At 39.6% G+C, this 25,395-nt stretch overlaps 1 protein-coding gene across 5 annotated transcripts in view; it reads left to right on the forward strand.

Annotated features, from left to right (window-relative positions):
- Positions 1-25,395, forward strand: part of LOC136986462 (arginine-glutamic acid dipeptide repeats protein-like) — a 91,644-nt gene that overhangs the window by 5,473 nt on the left and 60,776 nt on the right. The window contains exons 1-3 of one of the 5 annotated variants that reach the window (XM_067284018.1): positions 1,492-1,692; positions 11,248-11,589; positions 20,532-20,602. In XM_067284018.1, the coding sequence (XP_067140119.1) occupies positions 11,334-11,589; positions 20,532-20,602 (327 nt within the window). In that variant the 5' untranslated portion in view covers positions 1,492-1,692; positions 11,248-11,333. Of the gene's footprint in view, positions 1-1,491; positions 1,693-9,142; positions 9,256-11,247; positions 11,590-20,531; positions 20,603-24,618; positions 24,733-25,395 lie in introns of those variants that run through there. The other 4 variants (XM_067283996.1, XM_067284011.1, XM_067284001.1 and 1 more) reach the window with 4 other exon arrangements.

The raw sequence follows: 25,395 nt of genomic DNA on the forward strand, positions 1-25,395 counted from the left end.
GCCCGAGGTAAATTGCTGCAATTAGCATCCGCGTACAGGAAAAGTTTACTTTATTCGCACGCCGTACCACTCCAGGATTACCAAAAAAAGGTACAGCACCGCGAAAGTAATCAGGAAAAACGGTAAAGAACGTACCAGATCATTGTTAATGATCCGTCCGGTTGATCGAATACAATCCCAGACAAAACTGTCCACGTGACAAAGCAGTCAATGATTCATTCCGGTCATCCCAGTCGTTCGTCACCCTGACCCAAAGAGGGTCTTTGTTGTACGACTCCATCCCTTTTTCCGCCTGCAACCAGGAGAGTGTGTGTGTGTGTGTGTGGACTGGATTAGTGCAGATCAGAATTAGATTTAAGACGGCTCCACTGATTGATACCCCCTCAGAATTGCAAAAGACCGGGCTCCCCCCAAAAGAATCTGGCTCAAAACGTGAAGAAATCACGAGAAAAAACGATTCCGGATAGTCTATCGAAACAGCAATTTCAAGGATAATGACGTAATTAACAGAAAAGAAGGCAAGTGGGGCAGGTGCGGCTGGCCGTCGACCAATATTGATTGGGTCAGAAAACATACCGAGGAAGGCGATAGCAAATAATTTGTGAAGCAAGCATCTTCTTTCCGCTTGTGTGAAGGTAAATAAAAATTTGCCACCGGATTATGACGGCAGTTGCGAGTCTGCCGAGCTATTGATCCTCTTGTCCCCATTGCATCCACTATATATATCATTAGGGCACCCAACAACTGTTTATTCTGCGCTATGTGTTTACTTTGCTATGTTTGGCTTTTACTATTTTGAACCCATTTGCCTTTGCTCTTTACTGGTCGAGCTTTATTGACTAGTAAATTTGTTCCTCTTCTCAAATAAGAAATCACAGATTTAATCCGAAATTGAATCAGGAAACTTCTTAAAGTTTTCGGATTTATTTTATTTATTTGTGGATCTGGCGGGAGGCTTTAGAATAATAAAAATCCAACATGCCCGTTCCATCAATAACGGTTGAACATATGATCCATTTTTATAAGTCAGTAAGGCATGTCAATGGCAGATTTTCTGTCGTATTTACAGAAAAAAACAAGGCGTGGTTCCTTGTAAATATCACCCCGTTTCACCCTCGGAGATTAACCTTGACCCTGTTTATCCCTCCGCAGATATTCCCCAATTATAAGTATCATTTACCTGTCGTTTTTCTCGGGTACCCTTCCGAGTTTACTCCTCTTGTACCCTCCTTTCCGTGGCATAAAAATGATAATTGGTAGCCTGACCTAATTATTTAATTTATTTTTTTTTAAATGTAAAAGCGGCGTAACCGATAGATGACAAAATGGAGAAACAGTCTTTTCCTCAACAGCATCGAACACCTCAGATGGGGCACGTCGTCGAGCCACCTGCATCGGAAGGGTTGGTGTGTGTTGCCCCTGCGCACAGCCTGCCCCTCCTCGGATACGGAGTGGTGCTGACCAGCCAACGGTTGCCACCATTCTGGACAGATCTGCCGGGAAGGGGGAAGTACTTTTGGCACGTGGTAGTAGCAAGCACAAAGCCGACGGATAGCGAGCAGAAGAGTCGCGTTGTGCGTTGGATAGTCGACTTTTCTCGCAGATCGTGGTGTGTGTGTGTGTTGTGTGTACGGACAGGTGGATGTTTGGGTCTAGTTATCACCCCTCGAGCTCGGCTGCGAATCGAGTGTGGTAAGTATTTAACTTCCTGTGTCGTATTTCGGTAAGTAAAGTTCCAGGCGAGTCCATTCGAGCGAGGGTTGTTTTCGGAGAGAGAGGAGAAGCTGTTAATAATGTTTCTGTTTGTAAGTGGAGCTTTTTATCAAGATTACCAAAGCATCCGTCCTCACCAGACCTACTTACGCCCATAAATAATTTATCGTAGGTCTTGACAGTTTGCGCTTGGGTTTATCCGGAATGTGGGGGGTCGTAGCGCCGTTTATCCGAACGGTGACCAAGAAAGGATGGGAGGTAACAGTCGATATCCAGTGTCGACAGATGGTAGTAATTCGGAGTAGCTTCCTCCAATGATACTGCCAAGTGCAACAGTGAGGGGAAATAATTTTTAATCCCCGAGCGTCAGCGTGTTTTTCTCTTATGTTTGGCTGCGGTTGGCCCTGTTCATCGATTGACTCCTGCTCGTTTCGGAGGTCGTCTGCAGAGGAAGATTCGACTGGCAGCGAGTAATTAAACTTGGGAGTGTTTTTCGTCAGGAACCGATGGAGTCTAGCCAGAACAATGGCTTCCCTTATCTGCAGCCTTCCTGGCAGCGCATCTTCCTGGTGGAAACGTGGCAGCTCCTTCTTTACTCGGCTGCTTCCACACAATTAGAAAAGCAACTGATTTAATTGAGCATGTCCGGAAATGCAACGGACTGTGGGAAATGAACCAGGAGATACTCAACAATGGACACGTTGCTCCCGTATAGATAAGTATAGCCTGTCGAGATAACAGGTATAAGAATATATATATATATATTCCTCTGGGAAGAGCAAAGCTATCTATAAAGACTTTTTTTTTATTCTATTCGACTACATACGGTTACGAATTGAAACTGGTTTGGCCCACTGCGGCTTGTTTACAGGAAGCCAGGTCGAACCGAGACTTGGTCTTATCTGCTTTGTCCAAATTCGAGTCAGGAATGTGGCATATCGACGTGACGAGACGTCGTGTTGATTTTAGTCGATCCAGTCCGTCCAGATGGACTCGAACAGGCAATTGATTAGATAATCTGTTTATTTACCACCTAATCTAAGAGATAATCTATTCAAATCCGTTACGCTCTGTTTGGTTTATGACAGTTCGACCCATCGCTGCTATATTCATTGTACCATTAAGGGCAAGTCGGGGTGGACCAGGTAAGTGTCATCGGTGCCATTCTCCCCATGGCCCATTGTTTGGCCCCATGGAGTGGCTGCGCGCGCAACTTTCTCTCACAGCTGGTCCATTCTTCCACTATCTCTCCAGGGAGCGAAATTCAATCGGCCGTGCCGGTTAAAGTTACCAGACTATAAACTATCGACGACAGCACCGAGGCTAGTTTCCTAGCAGCCACAAGCGCGTTATGACGTGTTGATAGAGTCGGAAGTGACATGTCCAGCGGACGTGCACGTCATGTCCAACATCCGTTTAGCGTGCACGGGATTGAATGCTGGATTTGAGGAATTAATGCCGAATGACAAGTACGACATGCCATTTGATAGAAATAATCCTCTTTGAATATTCCTGGTTTTCTGCAAATGCACACGGTTAATGTCGGCAAAATTTGACATTTGTCGTGACTCGCAGGTGATCGCTTACACGTACAGTACTACGTTGGGTGTTCAAAGAAACCACCCGTTTCTTCGCTAATGACGTCACGTTAATCCAGTAGCTGTAGAGGCTGACGACGAGCTCTCGTCCTCCTCCGGCCAATCTAATACTTTTGTACGAACACGGTTCCAACCCTGAGCTCAAATCATCAATCTCCTGCACCCACTAATTCGTAGAAGTTTAATCGATACTCGGCGTATGCGTGTGGTGGTCAGTGGGCTGAGTTCTGCTGGCGCAGCATATTGGTTTTGTGCTGCCACCCGTTGACAGGAAGATTTTTAAATATCACCCCCCCTTACTCGACTTTATTTTTAACTTTCCGACACGTTATTTACAGTTAATAAAGAAATTAACACGCGCATCTTGGGGTACTTTGAAGGATTGGTCGAGCTTCGGATAGAGACGAATTTAGATGCCCGGTTTGGCCAGTCAAAAATTGGGATAAACACGGTAACCAGTCAAAAATCATTTGTGGGACAGTTAAGCTTGAGAGCTGCGTGCGAACAGCACATTCAAACCGAACATAATTAGACCTGGAGGGTGCTTAAGCGATAAATCAAGCGGCGAAATAACCGAGACATAACAAAAGCCGCTTAAGGGGGTGAAAGAAATGTGATATGGCTTAGAATTATTCTTCACGCCACTTGCCATTATTTTAAAAAGTCGGGCCCGAAGTACGCCCCGAGAGGTGGTAGTACTATTAACTTTTGACTTACAGTTAGCAATTGACAAGAGAAAGCGACGTGTTCCGGTTGTAGGAAGATCGAAGCAGGGCAAGCAGAAATAATTGGTTGCGTATAAACAAGTCATAATTGTATCGTTGGCTCGCTCCTCCCAAGCGAGCAGCAGACGAGGCCCAATTAGCCAGATGCTAATGAAGGTGTTTCTGGCCTTTATCAGATCGGAACGAGCTTCTGGGGAAACAAAGCGACCGAATGTGTGCAAGAAGCTCGGCCGAGTCAATCCATTGATTGGGCGAGCAGAGAAGAGCGAATTTATGTAGTCGTTACGACATGGAAATCGCCTATTATGTCTTTGAGGAGGCCAACACTCCTGGAACTGTTGCCGCGATCAATACGCCTGACAACTCGCTATCTGCTGTAGGCTGTGGCTGCTGGCGAGGTGCTGCCAGTCGGCTGAGATGTTGGCCTCTAGGGAACTTGTGCTCTGCCTTCTTTACTCCCGCTTCTTACCTGCCCACTCGCCCCGAGTTTCCTCTCTGGCCCGAACATCCCAGAAACTGACCCGGAAGAATCCATTTGACTCGGAAGGGTGGTGCCTACATTTCATCAACCAAACCAGCGCAACTATAATAACGATCCCACTTCTCGCTAAATCCTATACCGAATTGGATAGAGGACTAGGCGGGATTAAGAAATCAAGATAGATGGATACTGTGCAGCCAAGAAGATTTAATTCTCTACTTGCCGGCTGAAGATACAGGCGATAGGGATACAATTAGAAATGTGGCAGAGGACAAGACGACGAGCTTCTCTACTCGATCGATGCTACATTAACATTAGGGAGATACACCCGGTATCGGCGTTGGTACATCCATTCCTCATTCGGTTTCTGTCACCTCTGGGGATAAACTCATTGCACAGTTATCCTCCGGATGATCCCCCAAATGAAAGATCTAGAAATTGATTCTTTTGACACACTAATTATTGTAGAGCATCCGGAATTTTTCTTAATCCATTTATGAGTTGTTATATCTAACAAGCATTTAATTAAGATAACCGCTTCTGTGTTCGACTTCACCTATAGACAACAACTTGTTTAGCCACTTTATTTAATTATTACCTACGACAAAATAATATATAGCACCTAGTAAATTAGAACAAATGGTCGGAAAATTGCAGAATTATCTCCTTTTCTAGTACTGCCATGATAAAAAAAGGTACGCTCCTTATCGGATAGATAAAGTAAACTATTACGTTATCAATCACATGACTATTTATAATGGATGAAACATTAAGATATTTCCCATATTTGGTTAAAAATCGACGACTTTTCAAACAAGGATTACCTGATAAATGTTCGAAACAGATTGTTACTGACAAAAGAATAACAGAAGAATGAACAATATGTCGCCAATTCCATTTGTCATAATGATGAAAGAATAAGTCACCAGTTTCAATAGGAATATTATTATGTTACGGAGTAATATATTATTATATAAAGCGAAATACTAAATTAAAAAAAGGGGTGTACAGTGGCACCCATTCATCGTAACTTTACTTCATTTCGGGCCTTGTCTTTCATTGACTACTGAATGGTAAGATGCCTGTGGGAATTGAACATATGCGGTCGAAGGGGAATTTATGGCATTATTACTTTATTTCTAGGTAAAAATAGCGTTTCACCGAGACATATTTCGAGGGAAAAGAAAACCGGTTATGCAGTCTGAAAGATAATTTCATCTTACAAATGGGGTAATACAGATTTGATGACGTTTTTTTTGATGCACGGTTGCTAATTCGTTAACACGTCTCTTTCGTCCGTATTATAAACAACTGATACACCATTCATCATACACACCCTTCAACTTCTTTACGAATCTGCTAATAGTCCCGAATATTTTTTAATGAATAACCTGGTATTTTTAGGAATTTTCCTCTTCCTAGATGAGCCGAAACTTTTAAGGAATGTCATTTCGGTAATTGACGGCTAATGGTACCAAGATGGCTGTAATGCTGATTGTTTCCATACTACTGTACTTACTTTCCTTTAAAATTAAACAGTAGCTGTTTTTAGCAATAATTCCTGATTATTTCCTGTTAATTTTATGAATATTCTTTACTCGGACCCCAGCCATTTCTTTAATGACGAAGGCAAGCTTAATTAGTATTTGATCCTGGCACCGTTAGAAGTGCCGTATTTATCAACCGATATATGATAAAAGGCAGGTTTGATGCAGTCGGAGGTTTATTAAAAACTGCTAGTTCCTTTCGGTAATATTCCTTGTTAATATTCCTTTGTTAATATTCCTTGTAATATACTTTGTAATATTCCTTGTAGTATACTTTGTAATATTCTTTGTTAATATTCCTTGTTAATATTCCTTGTTAATATTCCTTGTAAATTTCCTTGTTAATATCATTGTTAATATTCCTTGTTAATATCATTGTTAATATCATTGTTAATATCATTGTTAATATTCCTTGTTAATATCATTGTTAATATCATTGTTATATTCCTTCTTAATATCATTGTTAATATCATTGTTAATATTCCTTGTTAATATCATTGTTAATATCATTGTTAATATTCCTTGTTAATATCATTGTTAATATCATTGTTAATATTCCTTGTTAATATCATTGTTAATATCTTGTTAATATTCCTTGTTAATATTCCTTGTTAATATCATTGTTAATATTCCTTGTTAATATCATTGTTAATATCATTGTTATATTCCTTCTTAATATCATTGTTAATATCATTGTTAATATTCCTTGTTAATTCATTGTTAATATCATTGTTAATATCATTGTTAATATTCCTTCGTTAATATTCCTAAAATTAAACAGTAGCTGTTTTTAGCAATAAATTCCTGTTAATTTTATAAATATTCTTTACTCGGACCCCAGCCATTTCTTTAACGACGAAGGCAAGCTTAATTAGTATTTGATCCTGGAACCATTAGAAATGCCGTATTTATCAACCGATATACGATAAAAGGGAGGTTTGATGCAGTCGGAAGTTTATTAAAAACTGCTAGTTCCTTTCGGTAATATTCCTTGACCGTGAGAATGAGTCCGCGAGTAGCAGATGATAGATGAGAAATTCTGGATCCAACTGAGAAGCGAATCCGGATTTTCTCAGAAATGTAGGAAACAATTCGATCAGTTGATTTAAAGATTGCCAGTATGGTCAGAAAAGAAATAAGCTGCATATAATGGCCAGAAATTTAAAATTGAATTTACTAAAGCGTGAGATGATTTCACTGGTTGAAGGAACATCCTATTCAATATTTATCAGTTCTAGTTTATTATTGATCCACTGCTTTATTAATTATATATATAAATATAGTCATTTAATAAGAATTGAATTTGTAAAAGAGAAAATACATTTTCTTCTATTAATTTTCCAAGATAATTTGTAAACAGATTTGTTTCTAAATGGAATTCGATACTTTATGTAATTATTTAGATGAATTTTTGTGCCATTTTCTATTATTTATTTGAATAAAATGTTATCGAATCGAGTTATAAATCAATTTTAAAGTAGAAGGAGGCAAATTAAACGATTTATTTACTCTAGAACGACGAAGAGCCAATTATAACCGAATTAATTGTTTCTAAGCATTACTAATTGTCGAATATTAGTAATTTAGATACCGTTTAACACGGTATAAAGTATGCAAACGTGCCTACTATCTAGCAAAAGCGTAAGTTAAAATATTTAAGCGGGCAAATTCATTTTTCTCAACGAGCCTTTATCCGGATAATATAACTATTAAATTGAGTTTTAAATAAAAGCGACAGAGTGTTTATATATCAGCTGATAAACTGCAGTTTTTGATAATTGTATATCGATGATTAGATTTACTACTCGCTCCATTTTGTACAGTCAACTGTTTCTATAATTGAATTGATTCAATGTTAATAATTTACGTAGCGATTTTAACATTTAATACTGTATTCAGTTAGTAAATGTGTTTATTTATCTTTCTATCGGGCAATTTTAAAGAAGTGTTAGCTACTTTCGTGCCGTGTACATCCTACTACTTAAACCGAGTATTAATGGATTTTGTAAATAAAGTAGTAATTGCTATTACTTAATTTTATGATAATTACAATTAAAGGGCTCAAACAATCAATTTTTATTGCTATTATATACAGTAATCGTCATTAGATTGTCTCCATGCCAGAACTTAATTAAGTTTCATAATTCAATCAATATAAAGTAGATTTTAATTCTTAAAACTGAATAAATATATTTGATTTATTGGGTTTCTCTCTAACTTAATTTCTTTCCTGGTTAAATATTTTGTTTCGGTAAATTATATCTTATAAATAAGTCGAAAAATAATATAATTAATTTCATTTCCGCCATCTTTGTATTCGTTACTCCGAGATTTTTAATTAATGTTCCCAAGTAGCACAATTAAAAATAAAATGATGGTAAAAATGTAGTAGATTCGTAATGAAATGCTACTTGAAATTTCGCTTAATTCAGCGTCGAAAGCTGTGAGAGATTTATGAATATCTTTTCATTCATTTCACTTAATTGTAATTTCCCATCTTCATTTCCCCTACTTCAAGATGTTATGGAAAAGTCTATAAGTTTGCTTAATAATTCAAGATGAATTTGCATTTTCTACAATTCTGTAATGTATTTTACATTTAAAATATATGTTGTACACACACATTTTTTTTTGTTTTTTAATTAATTAAAGGCTTAAATTAAGCTTTAAATCTTAAAGTTTGGTGTAGAGTTTTATATTGTTTTTTATTCAACAACAGTTGAAATGATGTTATTTGGCTTCAGATTATATTTTATATCTTTTGTCTCGGTCTTACACCGTTAATAATGCATTTTATATTTAAAATATTATATTATTTAAAGATGAATCGGCCGCAACTATTGGCTTTAAATCTTGGTGTAAGATTCTTAATGTTTTTTTTTTTTTCCTTTAAATAATCCCACTTGGCTTTTCTTTTCACACATTCTATCTCATAGTTTATGTGTACTGATATGTTACACTATGAATTTATAGTCGAAAATTAACATAAAATAATGTTTTTAATATGAAAATATGTTAAAATTTGATGTATTTTATTCATCTAAAGGTTGAAAGTAGAGAAAACAGTATGCTGTCAGTTGAGAATTGCATGGAATTGTAATGGAAAATATAAGAAAATAAAAGCCCTTGTCAAAATATTCTTTATCACAACTTGTGTAAATCAGACAAGATACTCTGACAAGACAAATAGCGTTAGTCTAAAGCCAGATTTCGGCTTGTAAATTCTGTTTAGAAACTCTTGCGAATCCTTAAAAAGTATAAGAAAGTATATTATCTAATATAATTAATACAATTAATTGATTATATTTTCTAGCTTCAGTTCTTATCGCGGACCAGATTTGCACATAAGTTGCAGTTGCTGCGGCTTAGAGCCTCACACGTATCATTATTTGGTAGAGGGAAGGGCCTGGTTATACGTTGTAGCTTAGGGCCACAAGTCTGAGTCCATGCCCTGATTCTTAGGTTTATATGTTTTAAGATAAGGTTTAGTTTGAATGCTTCGTATTTAACATGAATATATGAGCGTAAAAAGCCTTTTTAGTTCCGGAATCGAGAAAATTCTAATATGCCGGGATCAAGACTGGGTTTATAAAACCGGTGACTCAATTAATGTATGCGGCGTGGAGTCTGATATATTGAACAGTTAGTCCTGATAGTGATTTAGCCCGGAGCATATATTCTACAAACAACGTCCTGCCTAATTAAATTGCTTCGGGCAAAGAGAATATGACCGGGATTTTCTTATATTGGCTATTTATCTGTCTAATTGCCACAATGACGAGAAGACGAAGAATTTCCCATGCAAGAATGCTATCAATACTGTAAGGTTCAATCTTTGTTTCTATAAAGATTGATTGAAAGAGTCAACTTTGACTCATACTGTGGTTAGAATGGATCAGGTGTGTAAAACTGCGAGCAGGGGAGTCACGTCGGAAATTTGTTGGTAACAATGGGAAAAGTGGGCGATCATGCGAACCGTGCTCTTTGTGTTGCTCACCAGTCGGCCTTCTATCCCCCAATGTCAATGACTATATAGTGTGGTGGGAATAAGTATCTCATTGAAGAAGGACGGTGGTTAAAAACCCGACAATTTCGTGAATTATTGTGTTTGTAGGAATCTCTTAATGCTTTTACATTTCTGCAACAAGCGAGAAAAGAATCGCCGCCGTACGAAGACCACGATGAATTTTTTTACTGCCCTATTCATCCAACTTTTGATTTATGTATATACGAGATTAAGAGTGTGGTGTTTTTTTATTTATTTATTTATTTAAAATATTCACGTAACGTAATTATAAAATCCAGGTTCACTTAATGAATAGGATGATTGCTCTGTGCCCGCGGCGTTTGTGATTCATTCATAAAGAAGCAAGTAATCGCTGTACTTGTTATAAAAATCCTGTTATAACTCTGTAATATCGCCGATAAGTATTTTTAATACGAAATAAAATAGAAGTTAAGTAGATTGAAACCTTCAATTTGTCTACAAGAAGAAGATTTTCGAGTGCTTTCGGTGATCAAAATTCCTGTGGCGACAAGTTTAATCTATAAATTGAAGCCGCAGACAGTTTAGTAAATAATTTAATGGAGTAGACTAACTTCAGTTGATAGTTGAACCGATTATAGCAATTCCTTGTAAGATGTTAACGTAAAAGTGACAGTTAAACGTGCTGGTGTAGTGCAACGTGGATCCCCCGATCTGACCACAACCATTATAAGCCCGGGCAATGTACCCGACTGCACTTAACGATTTGTTAAAACATTCTTGCCATTTGCGCTAATTACTTGTCGGACTTGCGGGCCAATAATTCCTGCCGGATTGCCGCCCTTACGTTAGATTGCATCGTCCTATCTCTCACTCTAGACCCGTCGTTTTCGGATTAATTCGTCATCGATCTCGTCCAACGACATATTTACTTTTCCCAACTTTGTATGGTCATATGACTAGCCGTTAGCAATCGATGAAGGCTCGGGGCTATGTGCCTTGTCTCCCATCGGAGTCATTGGTACGAGCAAAGAATACCCCCTCCTCTTCGTAATTAGCCTATTCAAACAGTGAAGAAAAATTATTATTCGCGGATGCTTCTTTATATAAATTTATTATCTGTGTTAAGCCCAAAAAATCTGGCTTCCACACGCTCAGGTAGTTAGTACGTGGAACTAATGTGGTAATTCTTTTGCAGGTGCAACTGAATGGATGCATCGTGAGGAAGTGGAAGTGCGCGAGGCGGTGGAGTCTACAATTATGAGTCGGTCTTGACATCGACTGATGAGGACGATGAGCGAAGACACCAACCCGCCAGCGGAATCGCCCAGAGACAAAGAATCCGAAGGTGCCATGAAGGGTAGGAGAAACGGTGATAAGTCCGTCCGACTTTCGGACGGATACAGCGTGGAAGAGATCGAATGGAGTTCACCCAGTAGAAGGGGAGGAGTAGTGCGTGGTAAAGTGGTCAAGTCCAACGCAAACGAGGATTACATCAGCTATTACAGTTATCAAGACAACCAGGAATACCGAACGGGAGGTGAGTGGCTCAAAACATTTGATTCTCATCTTTATGGTTGGGGAGCTCATCAGATCGGGGTGGAGGAGGACGTCAGTTAATAACTAGTGGCCCGAAAGGAGTTGTAGCGGTCGAAAACGAATGGTAGTTGGGCTGTCGACTCTTTGAAAAATGATGCGGATCTTTTGTTTGTGCTAGTTTTAACTTGCTTTGGCACAATGAGTGGCTGATAGATGGCTTGTTTGCTCCACTACAAAAATAGGTTCTGTTCTTCCTCCGCCATCAATCTCATCATCGGTCGTCATTTGATATCGGAAGTAGTCGATTATTCCTTTCTTGTTTGTTTCCATTTACAATAAGTCTTCGATCTTTGCCGCCGATACCCCGGATCCGTGTCGTGAAATTTTTATTTGATAAATGGCTCGAGCCATTTTCTTCCGCTATAAAATAACACTTGTATGTCTTTTATTCAAAAGATTCTACAATTTAATTCTCGCACGAAGAGAAGTTAGCGCAAGAGGCATGAAATATTTTCGCAGAAATGGCAATCGAAGCTGGATCTCCACGGTCCATTTATGTAATGGAAATATATTAGTTTTGGTTTAACCAAAATTGGCGACATTTGCCTCACCGTACGCCGGGTTTGTCGTCGCGTGAGAGAAGTCATCAGCATTCACCGTAACATTTTGCGTAACTGGCTGATTACGGCTGATCCCGAATGGAAACAAGGCACTACAACACTTCTGTTGGAGGAGTGGATGGCTAATCGCCTGGGGACTGTTGGCCGTCTGCAACATGACGGCGGCCGGACCAGAGAACAACGCGGGAAAACCTTCAAGATGATAAATGGATGGTGTTAGGTAAAGTAGAGTAGGAAAGATAGTCGGAGCGAAACGGGAAAGACTTTTTCGCTGCTACACGCTCCATCCATCATCTCTTCTCCTTTGATACATGTCGGACGGCCAAAGCAAGCTTGGCTTCTCCCGCAGGAAATGAAGCCACCTGACAGTTCACGTTGGCGTATCGGTTGTCCTTCCAGTCCAAAGCGCAGACGATGGTGGTTAATTGAAAATTTCGGATAGGGGACACCCCCGACTTACCTCTCACACTACTCTTCCCCAAGGATAAAACTCTTAACTAATCGTACCAATCCGTTTACCGGGTGAATCGTACAGGTCACAAACAATTTTTCTATACCTATTTGACTTGTTGCTAGGAGTCGTGTCACGCACGAATTACCATTTGGGTAGAATGTTAATCAATTTCCCTGTATAAGATTGAGCTTAGTTTAAATATTATAACGAACATTTCCATTCGGAAAATAAACCATCGATTAAACTAAATAAAAGCCAACTAAAGTATTTTGCCTGGCGACATTCCTGAATCATTTTTATACAGAAAGTTGCTCAGGTATGCCATTAAGTAACCCCCCCGTTTTTAAATTCGGAATCTTGTCGTCAATTATAGTTTCTTCGGCATTTAATACCATTTCCTGCTCGTGTTCATTTACGTTCGAGAAGAATTTTGTCCGTTAAACTGGGCCACAACATTTCTTTTGCAGTGTCTACTCGAGCTCAACGGAGTGTAACGAGCGATTCATGCGTCAAAATGTCGAATTTATCAATTATAATTATTGGAAAGTAATAGGTTTACAATAAACAATTATTAATTTCTTTTTACGTCTTAATTTTAATCCCTTCCGCTCTTTACCGAAAGAAGTACACACGGATTGATAAACAAGACGTGGAGAATAATTACCGTGTCATTCCTAACATTTATCGAATGTTCCAGTTATTATTTATACTCGTATAAAGGGGCGAACAAGACGAAAAGTTTTATTATGTCACTTTGTGGGTCACGCATTTAAAAATACGTAACGCCTGACCCCAAAAAATCGGTAGGCTTTTTAAACAATGGGAGTTAAAAACCACCACGTAGGAGTTTCCGAAAAGGTTTTGATTTCTGGTGGAATGTATGTGAATAGCCGTCTTGAATTTCTTCCCACCCAAAAGCTAATTGACACGACACCCTCTAATTAACACGTCATTCCGGACTTCCAGAAACGCCTATGGGTGGTAAGATGACGTCACGCCCAACGATCCACACCTCATCGGTTGTACTACTACGTGAGGCTGTGAAGTAATTCGTGACAAATAAGACTACGAGAGCGTGGCCATTTCCAGTCGATTGCGCCACCCCCGATTTTCGAAATTGCTAAAACTGTTTAACTCGATAATGTTTCGAGTTTGATGCAGGGATCAGTAAAGGCGGGGGAATCGTCGAGTCGAAAAGCGAGGAGGAAGACATCAAGGGCCAGTACGTCTTCAATCGGGCTTGTCACTGATACGACAACGAGTGTCAGACGAAGCTACACTTTGACAGCGGCACACAACTTATCGAAGTTGTCACAAATTTACCTGACAAATGACCAAAGTATAACGCTACCATTATCCGGCCATTTTGGCTCTCTGCCCGCTTCTCTCTCTCTCTACCCCCTGCCAAATCTCAACAGATTTCTCTACGTTGAAAATGGATAGTTCCACCAGTGGAATGTACTTCTTCATCCACTTTTGCACTCGGGCTTTACTTTACGAGCAAAGATGGATGCTTTCCTAATTCCGTCACGGATTTTACACTCCTCCTTTCAATTATCTGATTCGAACCTAGTAAAGTGGATTTATTCCTACTTTACTCTCGAGCCGCGATAACGTAGAGGGGGTTTTTTTTTTAAAGGGGATTAATTAGGCAAATGCGCTGGTCCTAACAAGCGAGAGCAATGCCATGTAAATTTGACCAGTTGTACGTGGACGAATGAAAATGAACTGCCGAGTTTACTTACAAATGACCCCACTAACAAGAAGTTAGAAGTCAGGGTGATTTATTCAGGACCCGACTTAATTGTTTTTTCTTGGTCTAACCGGATGTTCATTGAATTAGCTTTGGCATAACTAGCATAGGCTATTTACAAGGATCTGCTACATATTTTACTTTCCAGGTAATGGCCTACAACAACTGGAATCTGCCTGCAAATAATTCCTGTTTAAGGATAATTACAATGCAACATGTAAACATGGTGTCTAATGCTGATAAATGGCAACATTGCTGCAATGGATTTATTGTAGCCTCACTACATAAGAAGTATTTTTTTTCAGTTTCAGATATAGCATCGTTTTTCCAGATAATTTACGAGTGATCTAACGTAAATATCACCCCGAGGCATTCGGATTATCGTGGTCGAAAATAGCCGTAGTTTTCCCGCTGTCGGTGGATTGTGTTTTGTAAATTAAAACCATTTCTAAGAGCGTTAAATCTGTGCGAAGAACGAATCAATACATTAAACACGTAGGGAATATCCCGTCCCCCAGTAGTGCATTTAGAGAAGAAACAACGCTGCAAACAAAAATAGTGTAGTAACGTAGATAAAGTCCATCCCTCTGGTGCGATCGGGCGTCACAGTTCTCCCTATCTCCCTGCACCAGAATAGAGGATGGAAGTCAGAGTGCAGCAATTAATAACTGTCGTCTCGCCATCTGTCCCCGAAGCTCCACCTCCGCCAGGCTAACAAGGAAGATTTGTGTAAGTGGCACGGGGTGGCTGCAGTTTGCTTGTGTACACGTGTCACTCGCATCTGACGTATCGGGTTTTTGTTAAGTTTGGCCGAGTTTACCTCCACGGTGGCGCTTCTTTGAGCTTCTTTTCAGTAATCGAATGATGCCCCCAATGGCGCTCTCTAGGAGTTCGGGAATATGAAATATTCAGCTTTGTCGACTGCCGTCTAGGACTAAAGCAGTTAACAAAACCTTTCTAAATTCCTCAAAAATTGTTTAAAATCTCGTTGAATAAAGCCCCATTTAACAGATCACTTGATAAATTTCCCAACTCCCGCTTAGCGCCATTTTCAATGTGAAATCGATGCTGACAGATTACCTCTGATAAATTCACTGTTTAGAAAGCTTATGTCGATTTATCTCATACAATCTGTGTGTAGGATAGCCTTGAACACGTTCCGAACTGTGTACATGTGTGAGACAGATGATGTGGCACATTTTAGAACACGCCAAACTGTCTCACACTGTAACACAATAAGTATGTTCTGAACCGTCCCTGTAATTATAAGTGTGTTCTATCAGTCGGTTCCTGTGTTTTTCACTCATTAAATGCTTCCTATAAGTGTAAAAAGTGCTCTTTCATACGTTTATAAACGTGTTTATTCAAGGAGAAATTTCCCTTTCAACAAAATAAAAAGAAGAAAAAGATAATCAATCGTGTGAAAAAAAAGAAGAGATTAAGAAAAATTGAATTCAAATTTATTTATCGATTAGAGAATAAGTCTGGCCTGTGATCGATCAGTTCATTTCAATCATCATCTGTTTTCCTTTTCATAATTTTCGATAATAACACGACATTTGTGGGGTAAATTATACCCCAATCGAGTGGATGCCCGACCGAAAATTTTGTCTGTTAACTAATTTGTGACGTTGTCATCGTTTACAACACGTGTCGGTGTTTAAAAAAACACAAGAAGAAACGATCCTCCAGAAGGAACAAATCATTAAAGTTCGTCATCTCGATTTCAATTGGGTATAATGGCTGCAATATTTTGCAAATGATAATGCCTATTATTATTTTAGTTTCTCTTGACTTTATTTTCTGTTTATTCAGTAAAAAAATGCGCATATTTGTGATAAAATCTTCGGAAATATGCGCATTTCTTCACGTATCTAAATCATTCTCGAGTGTAAAGTACACAGTGGACTGGGGGACATAAATTAAAATCTGATCTGTGGATTGTTTTATTTAAAAAAAAAGATAATAATAATAATAATAACTTTTTATCTATGAAAATAAATGTTAAATTTGATGTTTTCAACGAATTGACGTGTGATTTTCTTTCGTTTTTAAGAAGAAAGCATCGATCTTTCTTCATAACCTTTGTTTCTATGATCGATGTTGTTTGAAGGGTGCCTGTGTACACGGGTCTTAAAGACATTTTTACACGTCTTACATGTTTATATATCTGTGATTGAAGAGGTGTATCGATTTCAAAAATATATATTTTCACGTAATTTCGGTCCTTCATTAATTTGTAAAGCTACATCAATTGGGTTCCAGTGAAAGGAACAACGTGTGAAGGTTCTGGCACATTGCGATTTCTAATTATCCAACGCCTATTTAATATATTACAACACTTATTTTTCGACATTTTTCCTGTAATTTTCTGCACGGTCTGTTGCTTTTATAGGCCTAGGCCGACGAACAGAATGGCATAATGCCTATATTGTAATCATTCTTTGTCACTCTTCTTTAGATCATAATGTTGATTTTTTACTCAATGAGGTCCTTTATTTGCAGCTGCGGAGCACTTTAAATAACCACACAGATTTATAGTGGTTAGATTTTCGTTTGGACGACCAGAAAATAGAATTCTTACAAGTCTTTTTGCTTCTAATTTCCGCTCGTAGCGGGCCAGTAAATAGTGGCCAACCGAAGTGATATACTAACTCAATAATATCCAGGATTAAGAAGCCGGCGGGTGCTCTTAACACTACTTATAAAAGAGGATGGATAAAAAAGAAACCGAGTGAACCCGGCAATTTTGGTTCGTAGAAACGTGATGACTGTGCCCGGGGCAAGCCAGGGATTGCTTTTTAGGTGAATTATTAAATGGCGAACGATGCTGCTCCCTGGTGGCAGAAGTCGGAAGCCGGATTGGGGACGGCGCCGGTGTCGTTCCCCCCTCTTCACCTGGTGGCAGGAAGATAATCGCGCTACGTCCTTGTACGATCGATAGCACTCTGTCCAGTGGTCTTATCCATCTGTTCTCCGTAAACATCCCGATTATTAACTTGGACTGTTTCTACCGGTCGAAGGTTATCTTCTGTTTCCGACAGCGGAAAAGAGGAACAATAACAACACTATACGGAAAAGTCCCACGGGTAATCGCGACTTTTCCACCCCTCCTCCTCCTCCTGGCAGCCATTCATATTGACATACCTAGCAATTAACGTTCTGCTGCTTTCAGACAATCGCTGCTGCTGGCGGCCGAAAACTTCCCTTTAAAAAAAAAAAAAAAGAGAGAGAGAAAGAAAAAGAAATATCCCCATATAGAAAAGAATCACGTCGGTGTATTGGCTGTGGGGAGCGAAAGAATGAGACGTGACTGAAGCTCGCGTTTCCGTGCACAAAGAAGCAATGTGCTATTTGCTGTATTGACATATCACATGGCGGCGCATCTTCTCCAATCTGACTTAGTGGGAATGAACTCAGCTTCCTTACTAAGCGCTTACGGGTTTTTCTCTTACTCTTGTAGTAGCATTTACGCTCAAGTGGTTCCCGTCGGGACAGTAGTAGAAAAAAAAGAAAAAAAAGCGCTCGTTGCTGGGTTAATCCGGGAGAGAAAAAGCGCCAGAGGGTCATTATCGACAGCATTTAACCTGTCCCGATTACCCGCACTCTATATGCTAATGAGAGGAAAGTAGGACAGCATCTGCATGCCAGACACAATTTGCCACATTCGTACCCCAGCAGATTGATGACAGTCGGCGAATGGAAGAGCTGCGAGGCACGATAAGGCTGTTAGTTTACTGCAGTAGTTTCTAAATTTTCGTGATCCCACATCGTATCGCATACCAGACGCGAAAAATGTCATTGCTGCAGCTTTTATTATACGTATATTTATAATTATATAAAGGGATGAATAGTTATAAACACATAATAAACCTATACGGCACGTATATCTGTAATAAAAATTAGGAATTGGCACATGGTTCTATGCCGTAATTGAACTATTGTTATGTGCATACAGCTTACACATATACATACGTAGGTAGGTGTAAATACATGTAAGACATACGTATAATAGATACATGTGCATTTACAGCCTACTTAATACACTTTCGATATACATGACACAGTAGAATATGTACTGTATAATATTGTACAGTACATCCCACGTGTGTATGTATGGTAGGGTAACATACCATACATACGTATGAATAGAAATATGCTATAGATTTATATACACTTGTAGGCCTATAGGGGTGTATTGTAGTATGAATTACACTGTTGCAGGGGGGAAATTAATACGATTAATTATAATAGAAGGCATTGAAAATGGCGATTTAGAAAGAAAACTATAAAGAATATGTTAATAAATGGAATTTAAATTGCAAATTAATGATTAAACAATATAAAATGAAGACAGTAGACGTGATAGGCCTGTAAATAAAAATCTCCCACTTCTTCACTGGAGAAAAGAATGCGTTTTTATTGATTGCGAGAGGAAACAACTTTTTAAACGACTTACATGTAAAATATAATGAATGTAAATTATACAAAAGTGCATTTGTTACTCCCGAAACGATAGGCGTTTATCCAGTTAATAGATCATGTAACTGATAAACAGTTAGCGGAAGAATCTAAGGTATGAGACGAGCGAGTTGTTTAGAACAGGATTCTTTTACGGTGAGACGAGTAGAGTGGTAGATAAGTAAAATCCCCCTTTGAAAACAATAAAATCACAAGAAAAAGTTCTTAAAAAAGATGCTTTTATCGGCATGCCAACGCAATACGAAGGAGAAGATCTGTTTACACGTCATTTTTCTTTTAATTCACCATTCTTTCGCTTCACAAATATGGGAATTCCACCTTCGTGGGTTTAGAAGAACCACACTCCTCCACGTTAAGAATAAAGGATGTTTACGTTTTATACCATTCGGGTATTTTATGTGCCCCTTGCAACACGTTTTTATATAAATTTATGTGCAGATAAAAAGAGAATTACGCGTAACAAACGATACGAGAATCGAATTTGCGGTGAGTGTATCCTCATTGCATCGAGTCTAAGGAGTGAGGAGGATTAAAAAATGGGAAGTAATTGATGGCAAAATTCTTAATTTTCGTGGTCTTTTATGCAGATTTAAGTGCGGAGAAAAGAAAATTACGCTGTGTTACTCGAATTCGCCATAGATTTATCATCGTTTACGTGTAACTTGTATGGAGTTGGAAGAAGAGTGGACAGATTTCTTATGCTGGACGAGTTTCGAAAATGGGAATTTAGATGAGAGAGAGAGAGAGTGAGTGAGTGAGTGAGAGCAAAGAGGAGAAGTAATTGGTGGCAGATTATATAATTCGTCAGCTTTATTTAACAAAGATGTATCTGCGCGGAGCGCATGGCGAATGAATTGCAATTTAATGGCTAAATATTTACTCGACCGACTGAGATTTATTGCCTGTGCAGCCGATCGATGACTGCCGGAGTGAAGTGGATTGAGAGCTTTGCTGCCGAGCACTGTAAAGACCCCGGTTGATTTTCCTTCGTGTTAGCGGACGCATCGCTCCTCCAATGCCACTCTTTCCAGTCGGGACCTTCCTTTACTCGCTTGTTCTGCTGCATCTGTTCTGTTTCCTCCTTATTTTTCTTTTTTACTTCCGTTTCCTTAAACTCACCTCTTGCAATTCGTTGCTTCGGACGATATCTTCCATTTCTCCCCCCCATATTAGACGCGAATTAGGGTCATTTAGAGCATTTTATCTTCGTTTTACTGTATAAGTAATTGATAAAACGGAATCGAATTCAATCTTCCCTTACCTCGTTTCCCGAAAAACATCGAATATTCCTCTTTTAAATATTAATTAAGTAATCGAAAACAGTACTTTAAGTATTATTTCCTGTCGATTCTGCTTCTGTAATCGGTTTGTATCCTCCAGAGTGAAGAATCGTTTGACTTTTGGTTGTATCCTCCCTTTTATCTTCCAGGAAAAAAAAAAAAAAAGTCAGAAAAGGAAATGGAATGCCAAACTCGGGTTAAATTTTCTGACTTTTCTTCCTTTTCTTAATCAATTTCCATGCTTTATCCCTTAATTTTCTACCATTTAACGCTTAAATATTTACGTGTATTAACTTTTAAACGTAATTAAATTAGTATTTTTATTTATTTATTTACTTTTTTTTTAATTCGCAGATTCAGTTTATATCGACATGCAAAGACCCGATCAACCTTACAATATATGCACCATTCAGGATTTCAGGAAGGTAATTATGGATTTTTCTTCTTTAAATTCTTTTCTTTTTAATCTAGAAGATCGAAAAATTCAGTTAATAAAGCTTTAAATGGATTCGTTACTTGTAATTTAATCAGTTCTTGAAGAGTAGCAATCTTTTCACTAACCTATTCTTACTTGTTAAGTCGATGAGAGCGGGTTTAAATGTCGACTCGACTGTACTTAAAGTGGGTTTTTGTACTTAAAAAAAGGAATTAAAATATTAATTTTATAAATTTCAATTACAAGTAGAACCGTTAAACAGAATAGAATTATTTAAAAGAAATTCCTCGGCCATTCTAGAATGGGTTTTCGAGTTTATAACGGAAATTTAATTCGAAAAAATACGGTAAATTCGTTAAAATTTTGGTGAATGTTACCTATGGTTCCAAAATGGCGGCTCGTATCTGATTCCAGCAAATACAGGAAGGTAAACAGAACGTGCGTCCCCACTGTTTCCCTTCCTCTATTTGCTGGAATCAGAGACGAGCCGCCATTTTGGAACCATAGGTAACATTTACCAAAATTTGTGTGTTTTTGTCCTCGAAACCAAGGACTAACCGCATATAAATTGATCGGAAGTTAAATATTTCTTCATTTTTTAACGTTTTTAAACACGAGTAACCACTTTACTCGTCCATTCTAGAAATTCTTGTTTAAATTTGTAAGGATAATGGAGAAATCTAGTTGAATCATTGAACGTTTTTATTTATCTAGCAACAGAATTTTAAAAGAACTAGCGTAAATAAAGTAGCATCTTATATATATATATATATATATATACACACACGCACACATATACATGTATGTTTAATAAATGAAGGACAGAGAGAGCGGTTGGTGCTCCAGGGAGAAGGAAGGAATGTTAGTTTTCCTGCTTACCGAATATAAATCTATTGAATTAAATCAGTAATTACTTATTTCCGGTAAGATGAATGGGTGCAATAGGTCACGCACTGTTTAGATATTTATCTTATTTACTTAATCTCTCCTCCCCCCCAACATTGAAAGCAAACCTGCTAGCGTATCGGATAGAGATTCTCTTCAACTCTATCCTCTCGTGGATGGGTGAACGGGCCAACTAGCTTCCTCCTCGCGGCAAACATCTCTGCCATCTTGAACCTGCGCAGACACCCCATTAGAGGGTAGAACAAGGTTGCATGTCCATTCACGGGATAGCGACGGGCCTCCCCTGTTCGACCCTTGTTACTAATGACACGTTTGATACGGCACGGTTCTTACTTCTCTCCCCTTTAATTTATCCTCCATCGGAATTGGTAAAAATATATTTACACACCAATTGATTAAGTAATTATATTTTAAAGATGGCGAAAAGTAGTTTGCGTGTGCAAAATGGGAACCGTCCGGAATACAAAGTAAAAGGTTATACTACATCTGGCCTTACTTTCACGGTTTGTAAATTAACCTTTTATATAGGAAAACCTTTTTTTTTTCTCCACGTATAATGTTATGTTTGAAGGCAATTTAACTAGTAGCGAGAGGGGAGAGAGTAAGTCGAGAAAGATAAATGCCCAGAGTGATGGCAAACTGCAATTGTCAATCGGCCAATAACGAAAAAGTGTAATGTTACCCATGTATCCATTTTTCATATTGGGTAATTGCGCGGTCGATGGAGTGCGGCGTGCCACAGCTTCTCTTACATTGTCGAGTTAAAATATAACAACACCTAAGTGGGAAAGGGCCGATCGATAACTTTTCTACCAGTCACGAATTAGCCTTCTGCCATATTCGAGTACTTAAAAAGGTAAAGAACTCCTCTCACAAATCACACTCCAACCTTCTACATTCAATTAAAAAAAAAAAAGAAGGCAGGAGTAAGATAAGAATCGGTCGTACATTACAAAGGGGGTGACGCAACAGGAATTTGGAAATCTGATAGATTCGCCGCCCGGAAACGGGAAGAATAATTGATACAAGAAACGATACAGTTACCTCTCTACACACAACGCAACGAGTAAATTCACACTTCCATGTGTTGGGGTGCTCTTAAAGATCTTTACAGTGTTATCGGAACTGGACAAAGTGCCTTGAAACCCGATCGAAATTACGTATTTGAAAACATTAGATAGCAATTTTTGACTTTACTTCGAAGATATTTTTCGATTATTGTTTATGAGAGGCAATAAATCACACTGTAAATCGATAGTGTTCCTACCTATCTTAACAGTATTCTTTTGTTTTATAGTTGATATAACTCACTGTATTTCCTTGTACGCCTATATTATATTCGATTACAGTTCACTCGACGACTGTTAACAATAAAAAACAATGGATTTTTGTTAACCGATTAACGAAATCTACCGTATTGTATGCCCTGGAGAGGTATACCAGTTTACTTATGTAATACGGAAATTATCATAATGGCATTAATTAGTGTACTGTTTTTTTTTCCTCTCTCTCTCTCTCTTTAAGTTACTCTATTATACGGGAGCGATGGAATGGCGGGCCCCAGATTATAGGGCCTGGCAAAGTTTATTAATCGACAGGGCCCCCGGCGATATATACACCGCCAAGCCGGATCGTCTTATTGCTTCGCTCATTGCTTCTCGTTTAGGATTTATTATGTTGTGTATAAAAATATCGTAAACTCGATTGTCGATCCGTTAGAAAGATACAAAAATTTAATATTGACTTTCAAACATTCCTCTACAAACATTTTGTTATCTTCAATATCGGTTTATTTAGCGTATAATGTTGTCCACTGTCGGTATACTGAAAGGTCTTTTCATACTAGTGGATTTTTCCTGGGTGTATGTTTACCATATACACCTACCTACACGTGTACACACACACACACACGTTCGAGTTCGCTAGTGTCAAGAGTGACAAGCACCCAGTATATATATATATATATAAAGTGGATATTTTATGAAGAATCTCTAGTGTAGTTGCTGCCAAAAAAACAAGAGCCCGACGGCAGGCAAAAGGGGCAATAAACAATTACGTAGCAAATTGTGAACAAAGCGCGGCCACCAACAGAACGAACCAGATGTTTGCCTTATTGTTGATGATCACGGTGCGTGAAACCTTTTGTTGCCTCTCCCGGATTAACAAGATGCGAAAGGACCTTTGGCTGAAGGATTGCCACTTATCCGATTCTGCCTTTGTTCCTCCCGTTTTTCCTGACATTATACCGGCGCGACGTTTCCCTCTTAGCAATTTTTGGTCATTTTAATTGCAGCTTGGTATTCGATCCGTAAAGGAAACCTCACGGAAACCGATCGATCGATTCTGTGGCAAAGGAACCATCGATGACGTGTGCTCCTCACTCGGACGTGACTTGGCTTGATGGAAAAATAGCATTACCAGGCAATACGAGGTCTGAAGCGCTTGCCTTTGGCATCCGGATGTTAGATGGCGGATCTTTGGCTCCCACTCGAACGTGGCGCCATCTAATGAAGTGGAGGGAAAACACGAGTGCACGAGGTGATGTGGAGTAAAAGAGACGTGACGCCATGAAAATTCTTTAAAAGGAAATGTCGGCTCGAGCGATTGCTCAATGTGGAAATAGGCAATGGAGTTGGGCAATGAGTACATTTGAAAAAAACTAGGGTGTTTGCGCGGTTTGTTCTTCCGTTTCCGGTACGAGCCGGAAACACTCGATGACCCGTTCTCCAGTGTTGCCACTACCGTTTGGCTCGTCCGAGTTATTCCTATCGACTGGCGGCGGGTGGAATGGCTCTCTCCCTTGTCCTTGAGGTCTTTTCTGGCGGCGTGTCCTTGAGCAGGCGACGTGGACTATTAAGAGGAGGCGAAACCGACCTGTTTGTCCGGTTGTTGATTTGCCGGCCGCAGATTGGCTGCCTGCCACCCCACCTCTTTTATCGCTTCCCACAATTCCTCCAGCCCATTCCCATCGAAAAAGTGCCATAAAGTATCCGACAACGGCTCGGCCGAGCTTTCTCACTCGGTTATCCACCCCGTCCGGCCATTGGACCAAACCTTCTCCCTTTCCGCTACGTCACTTTGCCGTGACGTCATCGGGAGGTGCCGTCGTTTCAAAATGGCGGACGTTGTAGCGGACTCTGTGTGAGCGCCCGTGTTTGCCCCAGCGCACAGGACGCCCAAACGGCACATCCGCTTCTGAGGAGCCTGAAATCGGTAAGTACCTCCATTCTGTACCACCAACGGGCGGGCGGACGCCTCGGGCATCCGAAAACCAAGCGGGGGGGTTTAGGTGCGAAGTCTTTGTACTCCTTGCACGCGCCCGACAATCGGCCCGCTACGTTGATGTTTCCTTCACGGAATACGGGAACCGCCGGCCTCTAAGCGCAACACCCTTATCTACGCGCCTACGTCCCGGGACGCGTAGCGCCGGGAGTCCCGACACGTTGACGATGGGTGAGATTTTTAGGAGCGCGTGACTCGCCATCTCTTTTTTTTGCGCCAACTCAATATTCCGCCGGCGATACGGCGGGTTACGGGCGCGAAATTGGATCAGCCTGTCACCCGTCGCAGGGGGGAAGGTGGAATTCCTGCCGGGCCCCCCCGCGAGTAACGACAGCTGCGTTAAATGCGAGAGAGCGGCACTTCTCGCCATCTGCCTCGTGGCTCGCAATTAACGAAAGGAGGAAATTAGACAGAGGGGGGAGAAAAAACAAATTGTGTTCTGTCCGCGGGCGCTCGTTCGCCTCTATCGACTCCTCCGAGCAAGAAGCGTTGGAGAAAAGTGGCCGTGTGTCCCCCGACACGCTTTTCCTCCTCTAAACGAACGCGGAGCCCATCAATCGTGGCCTTTTTTACAATTCAATAAAAACGTAGCAC

This window comes from Centruroides vittatus, unplaced genomic scaffold (assembly GCF_030686945.1).
Source record: "Centruroides vittatus isolate TY-2023 unplaced genomic scaffold, ASM3068694v2 contig_1213, whole genome shotgun sequence".
NCBI classification, from domain to species: Eukaryota; Metazoa; Arthropoda; class Arachnida; order Scorpiones; family Buthidae; genus Centruroides; species Centruroides vittatus.